The sequence below is a fragment of the Mobula hypostoma genome, chromosome 12 (assembly GCF_963921235.1).
Source record: "Mobula hypostoma chromosome 12, sMobHyp1.1, whole genome shotgun sequence".
NCBI lineage: Eukaryota > Metazoa > Chordata > Chondrichthyes > Myliobatiformes > Myliobatidae > Mobula > Mobula hypostoma.
The window spans coordinates 28,791,158-28,815,846 of NC_086108.1; the positions used below are offsets into that span (position 1 = coordinate 28,791,158).

General features: G+C 45.4%; 1 protein-coding gene across 3 annotated transcripts in view; it reads right to left on the minus strand.

Moving 5' to 3' along the window:
- LOC134354669 (uncharacterized protein C1orf21-like) overlaps positions 1-24,689 on the minus strand; it is a 215,466-nt gene that overhangs the window by 22,936 nt on the left and 167,841 nt on the right. For all 3 annotated transcript variants that reach the window (XM_063063764.1, XM_063063765.1, XM_063063766.1), the window contains exon 5: positions 11,876-11,952. In XM_063063764.1, the coding sequence (XP_062919834.1) occupies positions 11,876-11,952 (77 nt within the window). The remainder of the gene's footprint in view (positions 1-11,875; positions 11,953-24,689) is intronic.

A 24,689-nucleotide genomic window follows, 5' to 3' on the forward strand; every position in this document is an offset into this window, starting at 1 on the left:
GTCTTTTCGTGTTGTATGCCCGACATCGGTGTGAGCTGGGTCTTTGATTTGGTGGGAGATGAAGGGAGAAGACACGGGAGAGAAGAAGTTGTGGGACTCGAGCCAGAGTGGGGCCATGATTTGACGAAGCCCGGGGAGATTGAAGGAGGATCGGTGAAGGGGAAACCATGAGCTCCAACTTGTGCACATTAGACTGTTTAATTAAAATGGGCCCTTTTCTTTACTAACCCTTTAGTTAATTAACTGTGTAATTGTACTGTCCGTTATTTTGTGGTACTGATTTGTAACAGGGTAACGAACCACGCAGCATCCACACACACGGGGGGTTTTGACGGGCTTGCGCTTCAATCTCACACGTTTGGCGGAGCCGGAGACTGTCTTCCCTAGACTTACACAGCCGACAGAACCGGAGTGTTTCGGGAGGATTTAAAGCGATGTGAGCTAAATGCAGGCAACTGGAACTAGCTTAGACAGGCTTATTAGCTGGTACAGCCCATTCTGTGATGTATAACTCTATAACAAGGCAGTTGCCCTAACCAATGTAGTGCTAGACCAAACAGCGCTTAATAAAACCTTGTAGTGGCAGGAAATTATACAAATGGCATTATAAGCATAGAATGCCAACAGTTAAAAATTCCTGAGGAAATATAAAGAAGAAACTTCAAGAAACAATACTCCCCACTCACAGCACTTGAACCTCCTTGAACCATCTCCCTTTTTATCAAATACTCTATTTTCTGGATACAGTGACCTTAAATTCAGTCTTCTTGCATCAATCAGCAGGAAGCTATACATGCATTGTGGAGAGAGTATCTAGAGTAAATGTGATATAGACAATATATCACCAAGCCAAGGAAGATGTAACTACTCTATCTTGTGGGGCAGATACAGATTTTAATTTCATTCCACAAGTTATTTCCTGCAGAGACTTCTAATAACTTACAAGGTATCATATTAAAAAAACAGATTAACTAAATATTAACATTAATGATTATTATTATGTGACTTCAAAAGAATTTTAGAGTCAAGCAAGCAGAACATCCAACCACTCATACTTATGGAATAGACTATTCGCATGCCAAACCTGGAAAGACTACCGTACATTTTTCTGACTCTCAAAGTTCCTTGCATTTCCTACCAGATGGATGAAAACAAAGACTAGAAAACGCAAACCTCTAAATAAGATCTTATGACACATGAACAGAATTAGGCCACCTGGCCCACTGAGTCCACTACACCGTTCCATCATGGCTGATTTGTTGTCCCTCTCAATCCCATTTTCCTGCATTTGCCCCATAACCTTTAGCATCCTGACTAATCAAGAACCTATCAAACTCCACTTTAAATACACTCAATGACTGGGCCTCCACAGCTGATGTGGCAATGAATTCCACAGAATCATCACCCTCTGGCTAAAGAAGCTCCTCCTTATCTCTGCTCCAAATGGATGTCCCTCTAACCCGAGGCTGTGCCCTCTGGTCTTAAGACTCCCCCACTATGGGAACCATCCTTTCTACATCCAATCTATCTAGGCCTTTCAATCTTCAAAAGCTTTCAATGAGATCCTCCCTCATTCTTCTAAACTCAGGCGAGTACAGACCCAGAGCCATCAAATGTTTCTCATATGTTAACCCTTTCATTCCCTGGAACCTCCTTGTGATCCTCCTCTGGATGTTCTCCAATGCCAGCACATCTTTTCTCAGATAAGTGGTTCAAAACTGCTCACAATACTCCAAGTGTGGTCTGAACAATACCTCATAAAGCCTCAGCATCACATCCTTGCTCTTAAGTTCGAGTCCTCCCAAAATGAATGCTAACAATGCATTTGCCTTCCTCACCACTGACTCAACATGCAGGTTAACCGTTAGGAAATCCTGCACAAGAACTGCCAAGTCCCTTTTCACCTCCAAATTTTGAAACTTTTCCCCATTTAGAAATTGTCCACACTTTTATTCTTTGACCATACACTTTCCTGCACTATATTCTATCTACCACTTCTCTGCCCATTCTCCCAATCTGTCTAAGTCCTTCTGCAGTCTCCTTGCTTCCCCAACATTACCTGCTCCTCCACCTACCTTTGTGTTGTCTGCAAACTTGGTAACAAAGGCATCAATTTCATCATCCAAATTGTTCACATATAATGTGAAAAGAAACAATCCCAATACCGACATCTGCAGAACACCACTAGTCACCCACAGCCTACTAGAATAGGCTCACTTTATTCCCACTTTGGTCTTTGACTACAAGTACCTTGGGTCAAGAATGATGAGTTCAGAGAAAGATATAAAGATACCGAAGGCGCTGGCGTGGAGGGCTATGAACGACATGAAGGAAATCTGGAAGTCAAACCTGACCAGAGGGTTTAAAAAGAAGATCTTCATAGCAGTCATAGAGTGTCCATGTCTCCATTCTCATGTACGGATGTGAGACGTGGACATTCACCAAGACGATGCGAAAGTCTCTAGATGGTTGCTATACAATAATGCTCCGGATGGCTCTTGACGTGAGTTGGCAACAGCACATGACGAACGTTGAGCTCTGTGATGACCTACCAATGCTCACCACTAAAATCGAGGCGAGAAGACTGCAACTAGCGGGGCACTGTCTACGCCACCCCGAGCTACCTGCCAGTCTAATCATCATATGGGAGCCCAAGCACGGGAGGATGAACCCTGGGCGCCCTCCCAAGGCTATGGTCAGCACACTCCTAGAAGACAGCGGCGTGGTTACTGTAGATGAACTGAACACACTGATGAGGGAGAGGGAGAAGTGGAGAGTCCGTCATCGTGCCCGACGCCAGCCCCCTAGGCCTGAGTCGATGTAGCAGTAGTAGTTATTCCCACTCTTTGCCTCCTGCTAGCCAGCCAAACTTATATCCATGCTAGTACCTTTCCTGAAATACCATGGGTTCTTACATTGTTAAGTAGCCTCATGTGCAGCACCTTCTCAAAGGTCTTTCGAGAATCCAAGTAAACAACATCCACTGACTCTTTGTCTATGCTGCCTGCTATTCCCTCAAAGAATTCCAACAGATTTCCTCTTAAGGAAACCATACTGACTTTGGCCTACTTTATCAAGTGCCTCCAAGTACCCCTAAACCTCATCCTTAATAATGGACTTCAACATCTTCCCAAACACTGAAGTCAGTCTAAATGGCCTACAATTTCCTTTCTTTTGCCTCCCTCCCTTCTTAAAGAGTGAAGTGATATTTGCAAGTTTCCAGTCCTCCAGAACCATCCAGAATCTAGTGATACTTGAACAATCATTACGATTGTCTCCACAATCTCTTCAGCTGCTGCTTTTAGAACCCTGGTGCATAGTCTACCTAGTCCAGATGACTCGTCTACTTTCAGACCTTTCAGCCTCCAAAGCATTATCTCCCTAGTAATAGGAACTGCACTCATTTCTGCCCAACACCCTCAAATTTAGTGCATACTGCTCCTGTCTTCCACAGTGAGGACTGATGCAAAATACTTAATCTGCCATTTCTTTGTCTTCCATTAGTAGCTTTCCAGCATCATTTTCCAGCAGTCCACTATCAAATCTCACCTCTCTTTTACTCTTTATATATCTGAAAAAAGTCTGGGACTTAAGGAAGAGTAAACTGTACCAAGATGTTAAACAAGTACATTTAGGTAATTTGATTGCATTATCCAAGTTATTTGTAGAGGACACTCTCTGTGTCTCTCTGGTCCGCTAACCACCCTCTACCCATCCCTTCTGGAACCCTGTAACTGCAGATGCTTATTCCTAAACCACCTCCCTCACTACCATTCAGAAACTTAAACAGCCTCTCTAGGTGAGGCAAGGATTTACTTGCACCTCTCCAACCTTGGCTATTGCATTCGGTATTCCCAATGTGGCCACCTCTACATCGGAGAGACCAAGCCTGGACTATGTAGTTGGTTTGTGAAACACTCTACACTTCATACAATGGCCTTCCCAGCCCAAGGTGACAAGCCACTTCAATAACCCCTCCCCTTCTCCTGACAACCCTGGCCTTCTCCACTGCCCTGCTAAGGCCCAATGCAATCTAGAGGAACAACACTTCGTTTTGCCTGGGTAGTTTACGATCTAATGATACAAAAATTGGATTCTCCAATATCAGGTAATCCTTCCCTTCTAATCTTTCCCAAACATTCTCTCTCTGATCCAACTCCATTCCTCCCATTTATGTCCCCATTTCCAAGCATCCATTCCAGTTCCCTAACGCTCATTTTTGGCACACATTCCCTCCCGGTTCCATCTACTGGTTTCCCTCTTTGGTTCCATCTGCCTTTCACCTCTCCCATAATCGATCCCAGTATTACTTTTCTTACTTATCAGATACCACACATAGAGCCTTTGTCACCAACTGGTCTCTGATTCCACCTTTGCCCTTCCAATTATGGTCCATCAGCGAATCAGCCGAGACCGGGAGGGGGAGCAGCGCCGGGACCCCACCAGGTAGGAGAGAGGTCCGGCAGGGAGAAAGACCCTTTCCTCCTCCCCCTCTCCCTTTCTCTCCGCACACTGGTCTCCTACACTCTGCTCATCACCCCGCCCCCCCGTCTCTGTAACCCCTACACTCCCCATCCTCCTGTTCAAACCCCTCGCTCACCCCCATCTCTGTAATCCCACACTCCCTGTCCTCCTGTTCAAACCCCTCCCTCGCCCCCGTCTGTAATCCCACACTCCCCATCCTCCTGTTCAAATCCCTCCTTCGCCCCATCTCTGTAATCCCACACTCCCCCCTCCTGTTCAAACCCCTCGCTCGCCCCCATCTCTGTAATCCCACACTTCCTGTCCTCCTGTTCAAACCCCTCCCTCACCCCCTCCCTATCTCTGTAACCCCTACACTCCCCATCCTCCTGTTCAAACCCCTCCCTCACCCCCCTCTATCTCTGTAACCCCAACACTCTCCCCTCCTGTTCAAACCCTTCCCTCACCCCGTCTCTGTAATCCCACACTCCCCATCCTCCTGTTCAAACCCCTCCCTTGCCCCATCTCTGTAATCCCACACTCCCTGTCCTCCTGTTCAAACCCCTCCCTATCTCTGTAACCCCTACACTCTCCCCTCCTTTTCAAAGCCCTCCCTCACCCCCCCGTCTCTGTAATCCCACACTCCCCCCACCTGTTCAAACCCCTTGCTCATCCCCGTCTCTGTAATCCCACACTCCCCATCTTCCTGTTCAAACCCCTCCCTTGCCCCCGTCTCTGTAATCCCACACTCCCTGTCCTCCTGTTCAAGCCCCTCCCTCCCCGTCTCTGTAATCCCACACTCCCCATCCTCCTGTTCAAACCCCTCCCTCACCCCATTTCTGTAATCCCACACTCCCCCCTCCTGTTCAAACCCCTCGCTCGCCCCCATCTCTGTAATCCCACACTCCCTGTCCTCCTGTTCAAACCCCTCCCTCACCCCCTCCCTATCTCTGTAACCCCTACACTCACCCCTCCTGTTCAAACCCCTCCCTATCTCTGTGTAGGGAGCTCTGAGGAGAGGGAGTACCTTTGGTGCTGATAGCTGCGCCTCACTAAGGTGGGGATGGAAGGCATCACTGGACCTCACTCATCTCCTAATTCTCTCACTTGTTGGCTCCTCATGCCACACCCTGGAAACCGCTTCAGCTAGCGGGCGAAAACAAGTGAGAGGGTGGTCTCATTACTACACCACGAGGTGATCATCCCAACGGCGGAGCAGGCGGAAGAGGAGACATCTCCCAACGGCTGCAAAGGCGGATGAGGATGTCCAACAATGGGTAGGGAGGCTTGCGAGCACGCCGCAAGAACCGCCGTAGACCCACAACACTCAGGGCTTGTCTACCTAGCGTGTGAAGCCTGGATTCGGCAGACTGCGCGGAAGAAACCATCACTGGTTCAATGGGCAGAAAGGCGATTCTCAGCAATGTGTCGTGGAGCGCTAAGAGGGCACAGTGAGACACACAGAACACTGCTGGCCATCCACTGCATCCTGACCTATCTCCAGCCGTCTCGACTATGTCTTGCCACTGGGTCCAGATAGGCCGGAACGAGAGAGTGAGGCTGATGACCTGCGCAACTCTCCCTCACTTTAATCCAAGTCAAGCGCAAGTCATGACTTCAAACCCAACGCGCAACCTAAAGTCCTGTGGTGATGGGGGAGTGGCAAAGCAGCAGGTACGGATACACTGGAAGCTGTAGTCACAAACCTGCACACAGGCGGCCCAGGGCGTAGGGTCGCTCTCTACTGGACCGAAGCAGCAGTTGAGTTCGGCAGCCCCCTGGGTGTCTGAGCAGCCCTCTTCAGGGTCGCTCTGCTCACCTCCATGGAGGAAGGGGCTGGAAAAGGTGCCTCAAACATAGTCTGCTTCACCTCACCCTGGCCAGCTTACCGCGGCTGGTGGGGATCCCTCATTGCGGTCGACCTACAACAGTTAAGAAGAAAGTGATGGTGCTCAACCTTGGCACATGGAACGTGAGAACTCTGCGAGATAACATCAAGGCAGACAGACCAGAGAGAAGAACTGCACTGGTTGCAAAAGAGCTAGCTCGCTACAACGTGGACATAGCAGCTCCCAGCGAAACACCCCCAGCAGACAAGGGCCGGCTGACAGAACGTAGTGGTAGATACACGTTCTTCTGGAGCAGTCGCAGTAGCGCTGAACGACGAGAAGCAGGCGTGAGATTTGCCATCAATTCTAACCTTGCCCGTAAACTCACCAAGCACCCAGAGAGCATCAATGACCGCCTGATGACACTTCAGCTCCCACCTGCAAACAAGAAGAGTGCTACGCTGATTAGTGCCTATGCTCCCACCATGACCAACCCGGATGACATTAAAGACAAGTTCTATGAAGAACTCAACGCCCTCATCTCAGCAATCCCACAGTCAGAGAAGCTCATCGTTCTCAGGGACTTCAATGCCAGAGTAGGGACAGACTACCAAACCTGGATGACGGCGACGAGTCGGAGGCCTTCCCAGTGACAAATGGCGTCAAACAAGGCTGCGTTCTTGCCCCGACTCTGTTCAGTATGGTATTCTCTGCCATGCTGACAGATGCCTTCTGTAACTACGAAGAAAGAATCCACGTCAGGTACAGGACTGACGGCAGGTTGTTCAACCTTAGGCGCCTGCAGGCAGTTACAAAGGTGCGAGAGACTGTCATCAGAGACTTGTTGTTTGCTGATGACTGCGCACTCAACGCCAGCACAGAGCAGGAGATGCAGTGTGAAATGGACTGCTTCTCACAAGCCTGCGACAACTTTGGTCTCACTATCAGCACTAAAAAGACCGAAGTTATGTACCCGCCTGCCGCAGGAAAGCCATACCAGGAGCCGCGCATCACGGTGAAGGGCCAGAACCTCCAGGTAGTGGATAACTTCACCTACCTGGGCAGCATACTCTCTCGCACAGTGAACATAGATGCTGAGGTCAACAACAGGATTGCCAAAGCCAGCGCCGCCTTTGGGAGACTCCGTGAGAACGTCTGGGAGCAGAGAGGACTCAGCTTTACCACCAAGCTGAAGGTCTACTGTGCAGTGGTCCTTACCACCCTCCTTTACGCCAGCGAGACCTGGACTGTCTGCAGCAGACACGCCAAATAGCTCAACCACTTTCACCTGAGCTGTCTCCGCAGACTCCTCCACATCAGGTGGCAGGACAAAGTCCCCGACACGGAAATCCTGGAACGAGCTGGGCTCTGCAGCGTCTACACCCTCCTGCTGAAAGCCCAAGCCAGGTGGGCTGGACATGTAGTCAGAATGCCAGACAGCCGATTGCCTAAGCAGCCGCTGTACGGAGAACTGTATCAGGGCAAGCGCTCAGTCGGGGGGGCAGAAGAAACGTTACAAAGACTGCTTCAAAGCATCCCTCAAAGGCCTCGGTGTCGACATCAACACGTGGGAGACGCTTGCCCTCGACCGTCCAGCTTCGCGCAGCAAGATCACCACAGGAGCCCATGCAGCTGAAGTCAGGCGCATCATCGAGGCGCAACGAAAGCATGCTGTGCGCAAGGCCCGAGCAGCATCCCCTGCCACGACAGCACCCACCCACTTGTGTCCCACATGTGCGCGAGCCATCAGGGCCCGGATTGGCCTCATCAGTCACCTCCGGACCCACAGCCACCAATCTCCCATTTGACTTTGAAGCCATGGTCATCTTTGACTACGAAGGACGAACAACATGGTCCATCCATCACCTAATGACCCTCAATGCACCACTCCCCTTCTCTTCTTTATACTGGCAATCTTCCAACTCCACTCCCAGTTTGAGTGCAGGGTCTCAACTCTAGATGTTGGCAATTCCTCCCAAACCTCTGCCCACCCCTCCCAAAACACACACAAAGTTTGTTTGACCCATAGAGTTGCTCCACCAGATAGGTTCAAAAGTACACATCCCTGATTCCTCAGCCCTGCTATAAAAACTGTAAATCCTTCACATTTCCCCCATTTCTGAGGAAGGGTAACTGATGTGAAATATTAGCTAGCTTCCAATTCTACAGGTGTTGTTTGAGTTCCTGAAGTATTTTTATCTCATAAAAGGCCATGTGGGTTCAATGATTATGTGGTTCCTTCCTGTGCTGTAGACTGAATCCAGAGGAACTGAGATCTCAGCTATCGAACCCAAACCAACTGAACTGAAATTTAAAAAAAACTGTTCCTTTATTTCAATGAAACACAAAGGCAGAAACAAGGCAACTTCTAGTGTTAGAAGAAGATTTGGTGGAAAGCAATTTATGGATGCAAGCATTCCATTCCTCATTTTAAAAAAAAAGCATTATCTCCACACTGGAAAAAAAAGCACTTTGTAGGATCTAAGGCATAAAGAAAATCAGATACATTCTGTTCCTACACAAAGCCATATATCACACGAAAAGACTGCTCCTCTCCTACTGCTAATCTAGACTGAAGTATTCATCAGATGCAGCACTACGCAAAGTTCCAGCACAAGAGTCAGTTGTGCCGAGAGTACACATAGATTAAGACGTTAGCTGTCCTGTGCTGGCACCAGTGGGATCAGCAGTTGGTCTGCCACCTGTCTTCAGGAGGAAGAGAGATAAGGAAAACAACGGAGCAGCATTTGGAGATGTTAATGAAGGGACGGGAGAGTTTAACGGAAGGAGAGCTGTCAAGATTGGCCCCCCCTTTGAACCCTGAACTGTTTGAAGTGATGGACAGGCGATACCCCAGCAGGGGGATAAAAAGGGACAGGTTCGCTAAGGCAAGACACACACGACACCAAGCCATAGACGCACAGGGTGGAAAGGTACGATTGGCGGGAACCTGGTGTGTGTCCGCCCTTGCCTAGGTGCCAGGTTCACCGCAGAGAAACAATCGTATCTGGAAACGGAGGGGTCACGGTCGGTGACCTCAGAAGACATCACAAAGGGCTCGCCCGAAAGCTGACTGCGAAGAATATCGAAGGTCTGTGTGGAAGCCGTTTGAATATTCATTCGTTTTTGCTCTCTCTCTCCTTCCCCCCACTGTCCATCGCCACGGCAGTGATTACTGTGAACGGAACTGAACTCAATTGAACTGAACTTTGCGTCACTTTGAAACTGGTCAGTTACCCCTAGACGACGATAGAGCTTGATTGATCCTGTTATCCTAATTCTGGGTACATGTGTGTTTATCATTGCTGAACTGTTGCATTTATTATCCTTTTGATTAGAGTACTGTGTTGCTTGTTTCTTTAATAAAACTCTCTTAGTTCTAGTAATCCAGACTCCAACTGAGTGATCCATTTCTGCTGGTTTGGCAACCCAGTTATGGGGTACGTAACACAGTCTTCTCAATACGTGTTACAAATGAGTTACTGGGTATGAGAACCTGAACTCATTCTTCCCAATAAAAACCCAAATAGAGGCCAAGAGTAAAACTCCACAAACCCTTCCAGTTAAATTTGGCCAAATTGTAGAAGCAAATCCATGATCCTATACTAAGAATTTTTTTTAAATCTAAAAAGCTGTTTGTTCAGTTTCCTTTAAATTAGTACTTACCTATGCTTCTAAATGCTAGAAATGTGAAAGAAAACTGCCAAAAAGGTTGCAGAGGTATGAACTGAATAAGAGGATACATCTTCAAACGGGCAAGATTTGCCCTAATGAACCTGGTAGTTAATGGTGATAATGATTAAGGAATCATCTTGCACAACCATTCTATCTCCAGCTTGAGAAGGGTTGGGTGCAGAGGAATGCTGAAATCCAAACATGTTTATTTCAACAGTAATATGTTCACTAATTCCAAAAAGAAAACTTCCTCACTGAACATGTTTTATTCTAGGCTTCAATCTGACCTTTTGATTAAAAGACCAAAAAGCAAATCTTCTATAGCAGATTTGAAATTTTTGGGAAAATTAGTTTTAGTTATCAAATAGTGAAAATATCAATTCAATTTCTATATTCAACAAAAAAAATATAGCTTCAATTAAAAGATTGTCCTCTTACTCAAATACAGGTCAACCTTCACTAATCCGGCACCATTGGGACCTGAGGAGTGCTGGATTAGTGAAAATACCAAATTACAGAAGGATCACATTAAGCATAATCAGTGCCGGGTCATCGAAGGAACCGGATTACAGGTGGTCGGATTAGTGAAGGTCGACCTGTATATGAATCAAGGCAAATTGTTGATTCAACACTCTAGTGAAGGACTGTAACTCCATTTTCACAAGAGACAAGACTCAATGGTCTGTCCCATTTCACAACCAACTTGCAATTCTGTACTTCAGTGAAGTAGAGCCAAAATCCGGGGCACAGGAATGGCAAAGTTCCAAAGGCAATTGTGCATAGATAATAATTGCCTGCCTTATTGATAATACCCATATCCCGAGCAGGGTCTTCTTAAGATGATGAAAATCACTTCCACATTGGCTCTAAAGCCAGTCTTAGATGAACAATTTTACAACGTTAAAGGTCCAGTGCCAGTTACTTCCACATCTCTAGGTGGCACAGATGTATTACATCACTTTATTAATGTACAGAATATTAAAGAAACAAGCCAGCAATCTAAAAAGTTACGACAGTTTCCCTGATGACAAGCAAAAACCTTGAAAGGAGATGTAAAACATCAAAAATGATTCATGCTGGATCCAGTCAGAAACAGAAATGCTTCAAGGGGTAGTTATTAAGATAAGAATTAGAATGCAACTCCAATTTCAAGGTTAACGGCCAGGACAAGGGAAGGGAAATAATCTCAACAAGTAGCATCAAGGCAGCATACAGGATTCATTTTTTGGCCCATTGCAGTGAGTTTGGGAAAAAGGAAAAGAAATGCATCAATGTTGCAGAGAGAAACATTTTGAAAGAAAATCAGCTGGGCGGAGAAAGTCTACACTACAGCATATTTTGATACAGATCAGGAATAATACAATGGTGAGAGCAAAACCAAAATGTTTTGCTGAAATAAAATGCAATCCATTAACAGAGAAAAACCACCAGGCTTGCTAAATTTTGTAAATGTAATGTTCTGTGCAGTATCTCAAAATTGATAGGGAAGCCCCCATTATAGCAAAGTCACTCAAACTAAATTGCAACTTAACACCATTCAGGACAATAATGAGTGCCCGAGTCTCCTTTACATTCAACTGAGGAAATTCAAGGCTTTGTTTTTTTATGTGAATTTGTGTGGAATTATTTTCAACCATTCCTGATAGGCTGTCAAAATTGAGGTCATACACTTGATGCTCCTAGAATACAGTCATTAAATGAAAGACAAAATTACTGTATATTGAAGTAGCAGCTAAACAGAAAAAAGCACCTTGAATTAAATGACATGAATTAAGAAGTTTATCCCTTTATAATCAACTTTCAATTTCAGAATGATGCAACAGCACCAAAATACAATTGTCTTAGCATTAGATATTCTGTGAACTTTGAAACAACAAAGCCCATAAAATACAATAAAATATGCTACTTACTTTGCTCTAGGTGCATGTGTTAGAACTGGTGCCTCTTTGCCAAGTTTAGCTTTTGTGTTTGACAATGCGCTTCTGTCCTGAAACACAAAATTCACACAATTAAAACCTGAGCATCCAACTTCTCAAAAACTATATCATCTTCACGTTGTATGCTGCCTTATTGACATTATTCTGCTTCCTTCGTCCAGGCCACTTAACATTGACATTGGAGTTGCAATCTAATTCTTAGCTCCACAACTACCCCTTGCAGTATTTCTATTTCTGATTCGATCCAGGTTAGATCATTTTGAGGTGTTTTTCATCTCTTTTCAAGGTTTTCCTCTGGTGACACGATATACTTTTTCTTGGCATCAGGGAAACTGTCATAACTACTTAGATTACCAGCTTGTTTCCTTCTTATTCTGTACATTAATAAAGTGGTGCAAAAAAATTGCATCATCTTCACAGTTTAAAACATTCACTTAATCCTAAAAATATGATCAGAATAACAACTATGTAAGATGAATCAGTACGATCATAAAGCTAGTATGGGTCACCTGATTGCATGCAAGTCAGTTAATATGATTGGTGAAGTGTAAGCAAGTGCATTTGTTTGAGTGCACATGTTTAAAAATAAGCAGAAACCTTGTTGCAAACACGAGGAAATCTGCAGATGCTGGAATTTCAAGCAACACACATAAAAGTTGCTGGTGAACGCAGCAGGCCAGGCAGCATCTATAGGAAGAGGTACAGTTGACGTTTCAGGCCAAGACTCTTCGTCAGGACTAACTGAAAGAAGAGATAGTATGAGATTTGAAAGTGGGAGGGAGAGGGGGAGATCCAAAATGATAGGAGAAGTCAGAAGGGGGAGGGATGGAGCCAAGAGCTGGACAGTTGATTGGCAAAAGGGATATGAGAGGATCATAGGATGGGAGGTCTAGAGAGCAAGAAAGGGGGAAAAAAAATAAATAACGGATGGGGTACAAGGGGGAGGTGGGGCATTAACGGAAGTTGGAGAAGTCAATGTTCATGCCATCAGGTTGGAGGCTACCCAGACAGAATATAAGGTGTTGTTCCTCCAACCTGAGTGTGGCTTCATCTTGACAGTGCAGGAGGCCGTGGATAGACATATCAGAATGGGAATGGGACGTGGAATTAAAATGTGTGGCCACTAGCTCTTTCTCTAGCACTTTCTCTGGCGGACAAAGCATAGGTCTTCAGCGAAACGGTCTTCCAGTCTAAGTATAAGAGCTGGAATGTTATGATGAGGTTGTATAAGGCATTGGTGAGGCCGAATCTGGAGTATTGTGTTCAGTTTTGGTCACCAAATTACAGGAAGGATATAAATAAGGTTGAAAGAGTGCAGAGAAGGTTTACAAGGATGTTGCCAGGACTTGAGAAACTCAGTTAGAGAGAAAGGTTGAATAGGTTAGGACTTTATTCCCTGGAGCGTAGAAGAATGAGGGGAGATTTGATAGAGGTATATAAAATTATGATGGGTATAGATAGAGTGAATGCAAGTAGGCTTTTTCCACTGAGGCAAGGGGAGAAAAAAACCAGAGGACATGGGTTAAGGGTGAGGGGGGAGAAGTTTAAAGGGAACATTAGGGGGGGCTTCTTCACACAGAGAGTGGTGGGAGTATGGAATGAGCTGCCAGATGAGGTGGTAAGTGCGGGTTCTTTTTTAACATTTAAGAATAAATTGGACAGATACATGGATGGGAAGTGTATGGAGGGATATGGTCCATGTGCAGGTCAGTGGGACTACGCAGAAAATGGTTCGGCACAGCCAAGAAGGGCCAAAAGGCCTGTTTCTGTACTGTAGTTTCTATGGTTCTATGGTTCTACGTCGGGTCTCACCAATATATAGAAGGCCGCATCTGGAGCACCGGACGACCCCAGCTGACTCACGGGTGAAGTGTCGCCTCACCTGGAAGGACTGTCTGGGGCCCTGAATGGTAGTGAGGGAGGAAGCGTAAGGGCATGTATAGCACTTGTTCCGCTTACAAGGATAAGTGCCCGGAGAGAGATCAGTGGGGAGGGATGGGGGGGACGAATGGACAAGAGAGTCACGTAGGGAGCGATCCCTGCGGAAAGCGGGGTGGGGGGGAGGGAAAGATGTGCTTAGTGGTGGAATCCCGTTGGAGGTGGCGGAAGTTATGGAGAATTATATGTTGGACCTGGAGGCTGGTGGGGTGGTAGGTGAGGACAAGGGGAACCCTATTCCTAGTGGGGTGGCGGGAGGATAGGGTGAAACCAGATGTGCATAAAATGGGAGAGATATGTTTGACAGCAGAGTTGATGGTAGAGGAAGGGAAGCCCCTTTCTTTAAAAAAGGAAGACATCTCCTTCGTCCTGCCTCCCGTCCTATGATCCTCTCATATACCTTTTGCCAATCAACTGTCCAGCTCTTGGCTCCATCCCTCCCCCCACCCCCATCTTCTCCTATCATTTTGGATCTCCCCCTCCCACTCAAATCTCTTACTATTTCTTCTTTCAGTTAGTCCTGATGAAGGGTCTCGGCCTGAAACGTCGACTGTACCTCCTCCTAGAGAAACCTTGTTGCACTTGCTCTAAAGTCAGAAATTAGATCTATTAGAGCCAAGTACACACATGAAACTGGCCCAAGAACAAAAATATAAGTTTGAAAAACTAAAACCAAAAGAGAGTTCTTATATCCATCCATAGGACACCCTTCCACACCCTAATGACATTCCACAGTGCTTTACAACCATATACAGTGAAGTTCTGTGCAGAAGAAAATATAATGTCAACACAATCCCATAAACAGCACACAATAGTTACAAAGCAAATGATAGCCAGGACGATAAGAAGAGCTCAAACAACAGGAATTCTGCAGATGCTGGAAATTCAAGCAACATACATCAAAGTTGCTGGTGAACGCAGCAGGCCAAGCAGCATCTATAGGAAGAGGCGCAGTCGACGTTTCAGGCCGAGACCCTTCGTCAGGACTAACTGAAGGAAGAGTGAGTAAGGGATTTGAAAGCTGGAGGGGGAGGGGGAGATGCAAAATGATAGGAGAAGACAGGAGGGGGAGGGATAGAGCTGAGAGCTGGACAGGTGATTGGCAAAAGGGGATACGAGAGGATCATGGGACAGGAGGTCCGGGAAGAAAGACGGGGGGGGGTGACCCAGAGGATGGGCAAGAGGTATATACAGAGGGACAGAGGGAGAAAAAGGAGAGCGAGAGAAAGAATGTGTGCATAAAAATGAGTAACAGATGGGGAACGAGGGGGAGGTGGGGCCTTCGCGGAAGTTAGAGAAGTCGATGTTCATGCCATCAGGTTGGAGGCTACCCAGACGGAATATAAGGTGTTGTTCCTCCAACCTGAGTGTGGCTTCATCTTTACAGTAGAGGAGGCCATGGATAGACATGTCAGAATGGGAATGGGATGTGGAATTAAAATGTGTGGCCACTGGGAGATCCTGCTTTCTCTGGCGGACAGAGCGTAGATGTTCAGCAAGTCCCCATTCCAACCTCACTCCTTCAGAACGCTCTGCTCTCCACTCCCTCCGCACTAATCCTAACCTTATTATTAAACCCGCTGATAAGGGGGGTGCTGTTGTAGTCTAGTGTACTGACCTCTACCTTGCCGAGGCACAGCAACAACTCGCGGATACCTCCTCTTATTTACCCCTCGATCGTGACCCCACTAAGGAGCACCAGGCCATTGTCTCCCACACTATCACCGACCTTATCCGCTCAGAGGATCTCCCATCCACTGCTACCAACCTTATAGTTCCCACACCCCGCACTTCCCGTTTCTACCTCCTACCCAAGATCCACAAACCTGCCTGTCCTGGCCGACCTATTGTCTCAGCTTGCTCCTGCCCCACCGAACTCGTTTCTGCATACCTCGACACTGTTTTATCACCCCTAGTTCAATCCCTTCCGACCTACGTTCGTGACACTTCTCACGCTCTTAAACTTTTCAATGATTTTAAGTTCCCTGGCCCCCACCGCTTTATTTTCACCATGGATGTCCAGTCCTTATATACTTCCATCCCCCATCAGGAAGGTCTCAAAGCTCTACGCTTCTTTTTGGATTCCAGACCTAATCAGTTCCCGTCTACCACCACTCTGCTCCATCTAGCGGAATTAGTCCTTACTCTTACTAATTTCTCCTTTTGCTCCTCCCATTTCCTCCAAACTAAAGGTGTAGCTATGGGCACCCGTATGGGTCCCAGCTATGCCCGCCTTTTTGTTGGGTTTGTGGAACAATCTATGTTCCGTGCCTATTCTGGTATCTGTCCCCCACTTTTCCTTCGCTACATCGACGACTGCATTGGCGCTGCTTCCTGCACGCATGCAGAACTCGTTGACTTTATTAACTTTGCCTCCAACTTTCACCCTGCCCTCAAGTTTACCTGGTCCATTTCCGACACCTCCCTCCCCTTTCATGATCTTTCTGTCTCTATCTCTGGAGACAGCTTATCCACTGATGTCTACTATAAGCCTAACTATTCCTCTTCTCACCCTGTCTCCTGCAAAAACGCCATCCTCTTCTCGCAATTCCTCCGTCTCCGCCGCATCTACTCTCAGGATGAGGCTTTTCATTCTAGGACGAGGGAGATGTCTTCATTTTTTAAAGAAAGGGGCTTCCCTTCCTCCACTATCAACTCTGCTCTTAAATGCATCTCCCCCATTTCACGTACATCTGCTCTCACTCCATCCTCCCACCACCCCACTAGGAATAGGGTTCCCCTGGTCCTCACCTACCACCCCACCAGCCTCCGGGTCCAACATATTATTCTCCGTAACTTCCGCCACCTCCAACGGGATCCCACCACTAAGCACATCTTTCCCTCCCTCCCCCCCCTGCATTCCGCAGGGATCGCTCCCTACACAACTCCCTTGTCCATTCGTCCCCCCCATCCCTCCCCACTGATCTCCCTCCTGGCACTTATCCGTGTAAGCGGAACAAGTGCTACACATGCCCTTACACTTCCTCCCTTACCGCCATTCAGGGCCCCAAACAGTCCTTCCAGGTGAGGCATCACTTCACCTGTGAGTCGACTGGGGTGATATACTGCGTCCGGTGCTCCCGATGTGGCCTTTTATATATTGGTGAGACCCGACACAGACTGGGAGACCGCTTTGCTGAACATCTACGCTCTGTCCGCCAGAGAAAGCAGGATCTCCCAGTGGCCACACATTTTAATTCCACATCCCATTCCCATTCTGACATGTCTATCCACGGCCTCCTCTACTGTAAAGATGAAGCCACACTCAGGTTGGAGGAACAACACCTTATATTCCGTCTGGGTAGCCTCCAACCTGATGGCATGAACATTGACTTCTCTAACTTCCGCTAAGGCCCCACCTCCCCCTCGTTCCCCATCTGTTACTCATTTTTATGCACACATTCTTTCTCTCACTCTCCTTTTTCTCCCTCTGTCCCTCCGTATATACCTCTTGCCCATCCTCTGGGTCACCCCCCCCCTTGTCTTTCTCCCGGACCTCCTGTCCCATGATCCTCTCGTATCCCCTTTTGCCTATCACCTGTCCAGCTCTCAGCTCTATCCCTCCCCCTCCTGTCTTCTCCTATCATTTTGCATCTCCCCCTCCCCCTCCAGCTTTCAAATCCCTTACTCACTCTTCCTTCAGTTAGTCCTGACGAAGGGTCTCGGCCTGAAACGTCGACTGCGCCTCTTCCTATAGATGCTGCTTGGCCTGCTGCGTTCACCAGTAACTTTGATGTATGTTGATAAGAAGAGCTCCCCTGTTTTTTTGGCAAACAATGTCATAAGCTCTATTTCTCCCAGTCGAAAGGGCTATCAAGGCTTCTGTTTAACACCTTAACCAAGAGTTGCTCTGGTTTCCTCCCACATCACAGTTGCCAGGACTCTCAGTATGGTTTAGGTAGGTTAACTGGTCACAGTGTATAGCGTCTGGCATTGGTGAGTGGTTGAAATTGTGGGGAGATAAAGAAGTAGAGATGGGTAAGAATATATAAAAGGGAAAAATTAGTGGGGGTATGAAATTACTCTATAAACTTCAATAGAGTCAATGAGCGAAATGGCCTCCTATGTCACAAGGAAATATGACAACTGGACAGTGGAGTATTCCCTCCGTAAGGATACTGGAATTGGAAGCACCAACCTTAGTCAATTCTTTCAATAAGACTTGAACCCACAAATCTTCTGAGTCTGAGGCAACAGTTATACCCATGCAGATAATGTCAAATTAGGATGAATTTCCCTTCTCGAATTTGCCAGTGACATCACTGTTCTTAGAAAATCAGCTGGTGATGAGGCGGTGTACGGGAAAGAAATACATAGACTAATCTAGTGGTGTTACAATAATAACCTTGCACTAAACATCTGTAAGATCAGGAACTGATTATGGACTTCATGAAGGGGAAGTAGAGAACACACAACATTTCACATCGAGAGGTCAGTGGTGAACAGTCTCAAGTTCCTGGGTATCAACATCTCACAGGATCTGTCCTGAGCTCACCATATTGATGCAATCATGATGAAGGCACACTAACAGCTATACTTGATTAGGAGTTTGAGGAGATTTGGTATGTCAAAGACTCTAGAAAATTTCACAGGTGTTGGAGAATATTCTTCCATGATTTATGTGCATTTGGAAAAGCAAAGTTTGAGGATGTGGCTAAGCACATTGATGAAGGAAGAGCAGTGAATGTGGTGTGGCTAGATTTTAGTAAAACATTGGATGTTTCCCCATTGTAGGCTCATTCAGAAATTCGTGAGGCATGGGATGCAGGGAAACTTGGGTTACATAGATTCAGAGTGGGCTTGTCCACAGAAGGCAGACGGTGACAGTAGATGGAGAGTATTCTGCCTAGATATCGGAGACCAGTGATGTTCCACAGGGATCTGTTTTGGGACTCCTGCTCTTTCAAATTTTCATAAATGAGTTGGATGAGGAAGTGGGGTGGGTTAGTACATTTGTAGATGACATGAAGATTGGCGGCGTTGTGGACAGTGTAGAAGGCTGCTGTGTGTTACAATGAGACATCTACAAGATGCAGAGCAGGGCTGAGAAAATACAGAGTTCAATCCAGGGAGGCGTGAAGTGATCCACTTTGAAATTTGAAGGCAGAGTAAAGGGTTAATTGCAGGATTCTTAGCAGTGTGAAGAAACAGAGGGATCTTGAGGTCTACATCCATAGATCTCTCAAAGCTGCTGCACAAGTGATAGGGTGGTCTAAAAGTTGTACGGTATGTTAGCTTTCATTAGTCTGGGGATTGAGCTTGAAAGCCATGAGGTATTATTGCAGCTCTATAAACACTGGTTAAATCTCACTAGAACACTGTGTTCAGTTCTGGTCTCCTAACCATATATGCTTTAGAGAGGGTGCAGAGGAGAGGTTGTGTGAGCTAGGGCTTTTGTCTTTGGAGTGAAGGAGGATGAGAGGTGACTTGATAGAGGCATACATCGAGTGGAGAGCCAGAGAATTTTTCCAGGGGCAGAAATGGCTAATAGGAGGGGTCATAATTTTAAAGTGACTGGAGGAATGGATAGGGGGATATTAGAGGTAAGATCTCTACAGAGTGTGGTGGGTTCATGCAATACCCTGCCAGGATTGGTGTAGAGGCAGCTATATTAGGAGCATATAAGAAACTCTTAGATAGATACATGGATGATAGAAAAATGGAGAGCTATGTAGGAGGGAAGGGTTAGATTGATTGATCAACAAGTAGGTTAAAAAGTCCACACAGCATCTTTGTCCAAAGGGCCTGTACTATGGTGTAATCTTCCATATAAAAAAGATGTACTGAGGAGAGCACGCTAGCATTTTGAATGGTTGCATCAATGTCTGGCATGGAGATTCTAATGCACAAGGGCTTCAGAGGGCTGTAATCTCGGCCAACTCCATCACGGGCACCAGCCTCTCTGCTAATGAGGAGATTTTCAAGAAGACAGCATCCATCTTTAAGGATGCCCACCATCTGGGCGTGCCCTCCTCTTATTACTACCATCAGGAAGGAGGTACAGAAGCCAGGAGACATACAGTCAACGTTCTAGGAACAGCTTTTTCACCTCTGCTATCATATTGCCTAATGGTCCATGAACTTGCTATCCTCTTTGGCAGTATTAATTTTTTTTGAGACGTAACAGTAATTTGTTATACCCGCGCTACACTGCTGTCACAAAACAACAAATTTCATGACAATATATGTCAGTGACAATAAACCTGATTCTGATTCTCTCAGTCCATGCAAATTTTGAGCAATTGTGCTGCCAGTTCTTCTACTGTGCTGAGAACAGATAACTGAGAAAAGACTGGGACTAAATCTATAATCTTCTGCTACAACAATTAATTCCAGCGTTAGTGAAGGCTGTGATACCCTATGACTTGCGTCATAAGGGCTGCTATTAAATATAAGCATTCTTTACCTCTCCCCAGACATAAAAAGGCAAAGCATTTCACAGCATATTGTTGAATGCATTTCTCAGCAATTACAGGATTTAAATCAGGAAGCATTTACTTTGTGTAATTATGTTGATTACCTCTTGCTCCTTATAATCAGATGAATGCACAGATGCTAGCACCACCAGTATACTAACCACACAGTGCCAGTCAGTACCAGTAATGACGTACAGGAGAGGAGGGAAAGATCACCTCTTTCTAAGTTGGGGACACCCAAGAAACATTGCAAGAGAGCCACTCCAGAATCAGAATCAGGTTTAATATCACTGACATGTGTTGCATTTTTTAGTTTTCTGGCAGCAGTACCTTGCAATACATAATAAAAACTAAACATTACATATATATATATATATATATATATATATATAAAAGAAAAGAAAATTAAATTAAATAAGTTGTACAAAAGAAAGGGGGGGGCAGAAATACTGAAGTCATGTTCATGGGTTCATTGTCTATTCAGAAACCTGATGTCTGAGGGGAAATTTTTCCTGAAATGTTGAATGTGCATCTTCAGGCTCTTGTATCTTTTCCGTGATGGTGGCAATGAGAACAGGGTATGTCCTGGGTGAGGGTGTCCTTAATGGTAGATGCCACTTTTTTGAGGCATCTCCTTTTGAAGGTAACCTCAAAGCTGGGGAGGCTAGTGCTGATGATGGCTGAGTTGACAACTTTCTGTGGTTTTTTCCAATCCTGTGCAGTGGCCCATCCATACCAGATGGTGATACAACCAGTTAGAATGCTCTCTGCCGTACATCTGCGGAAATTCTCAATGGTCTTTGGTGACGCACCAATTCTCTTCAAACTCCTATTAGAATATAGCCGCTGTCATGCTTCTTTGTAATTACTTCAATATGCTGGGACCAGGATGGATCTTCAGAGATATTGTCACCCAGGAATTTGAAAATGCTCACTTTTTCCTCTTCTGATCCTTCGATGAGGACTGTTGTGTGTTCCCTCAACTTCCCCTTGCTGAAGTGCACAATCAATTCCATCGTCTCACCAATGTTGAGTGCTAGGCTGTTGCTGTGATATCACTTAACCAGCTGATCTATCTTGCTCCTGTATGTCACCATCTGAAAGTCTGCCAATGATAGTTGTGTCTGCAGCAAATTTATGTATCTTGTTTGAGCTGTGTCTAGCCACACAATTATCTGTGTAGAGAGAGTAGAGCAGTGGGCTAAGCCATTAATAATTATTCCTCCCCAAATTTCTTCAAACCATTATTGATAGATATGACTGAACCAAGTTTGGATTCCCTCCCCTTATACACTTAACCAGCAGTTTTCATCTATTTTACATGATTAAAAATATTGATGATTAGCTTTATTTGTCACAAAAATAGCAAAACATCAGTGAAATGCGTCATTTTTGCATCAAAAACCAACACAGTTGATTGTTTTGGAGGAAGCCCATAAATGTTGGCATGCTCCCAGTACCAACATAACATGCTCACAACTCACTAACCTTACGTTTTTGGAATATGGGAGGAAACCACAGCACCCAAAGAAAACCCACACGGCCATTATGAGAACATACAAACTCCTTCGAAGACAGTGGTGGAAACTGAGCCCTGATGGATTGTTGCTGGCACTGTAACGCAATTGCACTAACCGCTACATTACCATACAGGACAGGAGCAGAAAACGATTGTCAAAAAGACAATCGATAATCTAGCACAAGAGATTCTGCACATACTGGAAATCAATTATCTTTGTTAATTATGATTTGCACAAACCTAGGGCTTATCATTATAAAATGCAGTAAGCTTAGAAACATGTATTCTGGCTGCCTAGAACTTTTATCGGTGATTATAATATTACATTCAAAAAGAAAGCCAGCAGAGGTCCAAGGCAAAGAGGTGCTGGATAACCACTGCTAAAGGTAGCAGCCGTGTCTAGGAGTGAAGACTGTTTAAGGGAACAAGCAGCACAAAAGAATGTGGAAAAGTAACTAAGTTCATGGGAACCCACCAACATAGGAAAGCGCCCCATTCAGTCACACAGCCAGTGACACAGTGGCGATTCTAAACCTGTTTTGGCTCCCAAGTGTGCCCAATGAAATGCACACATCTGATCAGCAAGAACTAATTTCACCTTCAAGTTACAAAGAAACAAATATGATTCGCTTACAAATGTGGCCTGTCCGATTTTTCAAGTGGCATAACTTGATCCTGGATGGTCTAACTGATCTTCAAATGTACACACAAGGCCAATAAATAAAATGTACCACACTCCTGAATCTTTAAACTGAGAAACTACAGCAACTTGGACAGGACAGTAAGAGGCATCGGAGATCTCTCAGGTTAAAATACCCCACAGTACTTTTTCCAAAGTAGGGCATGGGAGTTATTCCCGCAGTGACCTTGCCAATACAGTAACTCTCTCAAGTAACATCACAATATTTTTTCACCTGATCATCCAACGTACTGTAAGCAAATCAACTGTTATTTTCCCTCAGAAATATTGCACCGGGTGTGAAGCACTTCAGGATATTGAGCAACGAAAGGCATGGCATAAATGCATGTCTGTCCATTACCATTCTTTGTGCTGATAACAACGGAGTTTTAAAGTACTAAATGCACACCATTTATTGTTAACAAGATCTCAATTGGCTTCTTGAACATAATGAGCCCAACCAGTATCCCAGGCTGTTGTGGAGATTCTGAAAGATGATCACAAATAGTCACTAGGCTTTGTGCTGCCATTGACATATTATGGCTTGTAGCTGCCAAGAACTGACATGAGTGGAGTGGTGCCTCATGCTGACACAAGTCCAAACACAATCCCAAGTAATTAACAGGCAAGTCAAAACCATCAATGAGTGGATTTGGCAAAAGGCTAATGCACTATATTTAACACGGGAAAGCTGAGGTAATGTGCAATGATTCACTCTTCATTCTTATGTACACTGAAGGAGGAAAACACCATGCTGAATGTTTGAAATAAGAATACATGCAAGTCTGAACGGGTTGATAGCAGCTGCTTTGCTCACAAGCATATTACTAAAAACCAGGGCACTTTCTGGAAAAGGGGCATGTGCACAAGAAGTTGATTCAATAATAAACAAGAAAACAAATAAACAGATTTATATATCTGTTGTTGTGTTTACTGTAGATATCTCTACCTGAGGAAATAAAATTTAATTAATTCTGCTGTGGAGTAACAGCTCTTCAGCTAGCATGCTTTACACCGCACTTTCCACTGCACGCTGTCGGAGCAGTGCTGCCAGGATAATCAAGGACACGACCCACCCAGCCAACACACTTTTCGTCCCTCTTCCCTCCGGGAGAAGGCTCAGGAGCTTGAAGACTCGTACGGCCAGATTTGGGAACGGCTTCTTTCCAACTGTGATAAGACCGCTGAACGGATCCTGACCGGACTGCTGTACCCGCCAAATATCCGGGCCTGCCTCTCGGTTTTTTTGCACTACCTTACTTTCCGTTTTTCTATTTTCTATTCACAATTTATAATTTAAATTTTTAATATTTACTATTTTTTAATATTTTTAATATTTAATATTTGTAACACAGGGAGCGGGAAGCACAGAATCAAGTATCGCTGTGATGATTGTACGTTCTAGTATCAATTGTTTGGCGACAATAAAGTATAAAGTGCTTTTCACAGCATTAATAAAAATACCAGACCAGTAAACATATAACTGCAACAAATAAGAAAAACTTATTCAAATAAGCAACATAAAAGCAGCATCAACTAGTTTGTTGTTGTCAGAATGAAAAGAAAAAGTGCTGAAACACACAGTAAGTCAGGCAGCATTTTGTGAACAGAGAAATAGAGAATTAAATCTAGCCACTCTTCTTCATGATGCTTGAGGAAACCAGGGAACTTATTGGAAACCTACGCCATCATGGGGGGGGGGGGGGAATGTCCAAGTTCTGCAAAGATCATGTCACTGGAGCCGAGGCAGCTTCACAGCCAACTTGTTCTAGGCGTGTTGCTCTTTCGGGCAGAGTTCTTCAAGAACATTGTTTATTTTCCTTCCTATTGTGGACAGCATTCTCACATAAGCATCCCTCCTCTCCTGCTGTGTACCGACAGTGTGTAGAGCTGTGGCTACTGCGTCATCTGTTGATCATACTGTAGGTTCCTGTTACATAGTGGGTGGTGTACACACTATATATTTAAAAGAAATCACAAACTTTTCATCGATTAATTAGGTATCAGCACAGTAGTGTTGCTAGGTTGCTTCGTTGATAGCATATACTTACTTGGAAGCAAAGGTAAGAATAGCACCTTTTAACCAACGTTCAGCGAACAGATGTGCAGTACTGGTGGCACAGAACTGGGGGAAGGTTAGGTGCTCTCACCATTAGCTACGCAGCTCTCATTAAAGTGCATGTCTTTCAACAAATACAGCTCCATTCACCAACACCTGTCACTATAGGGCACAAC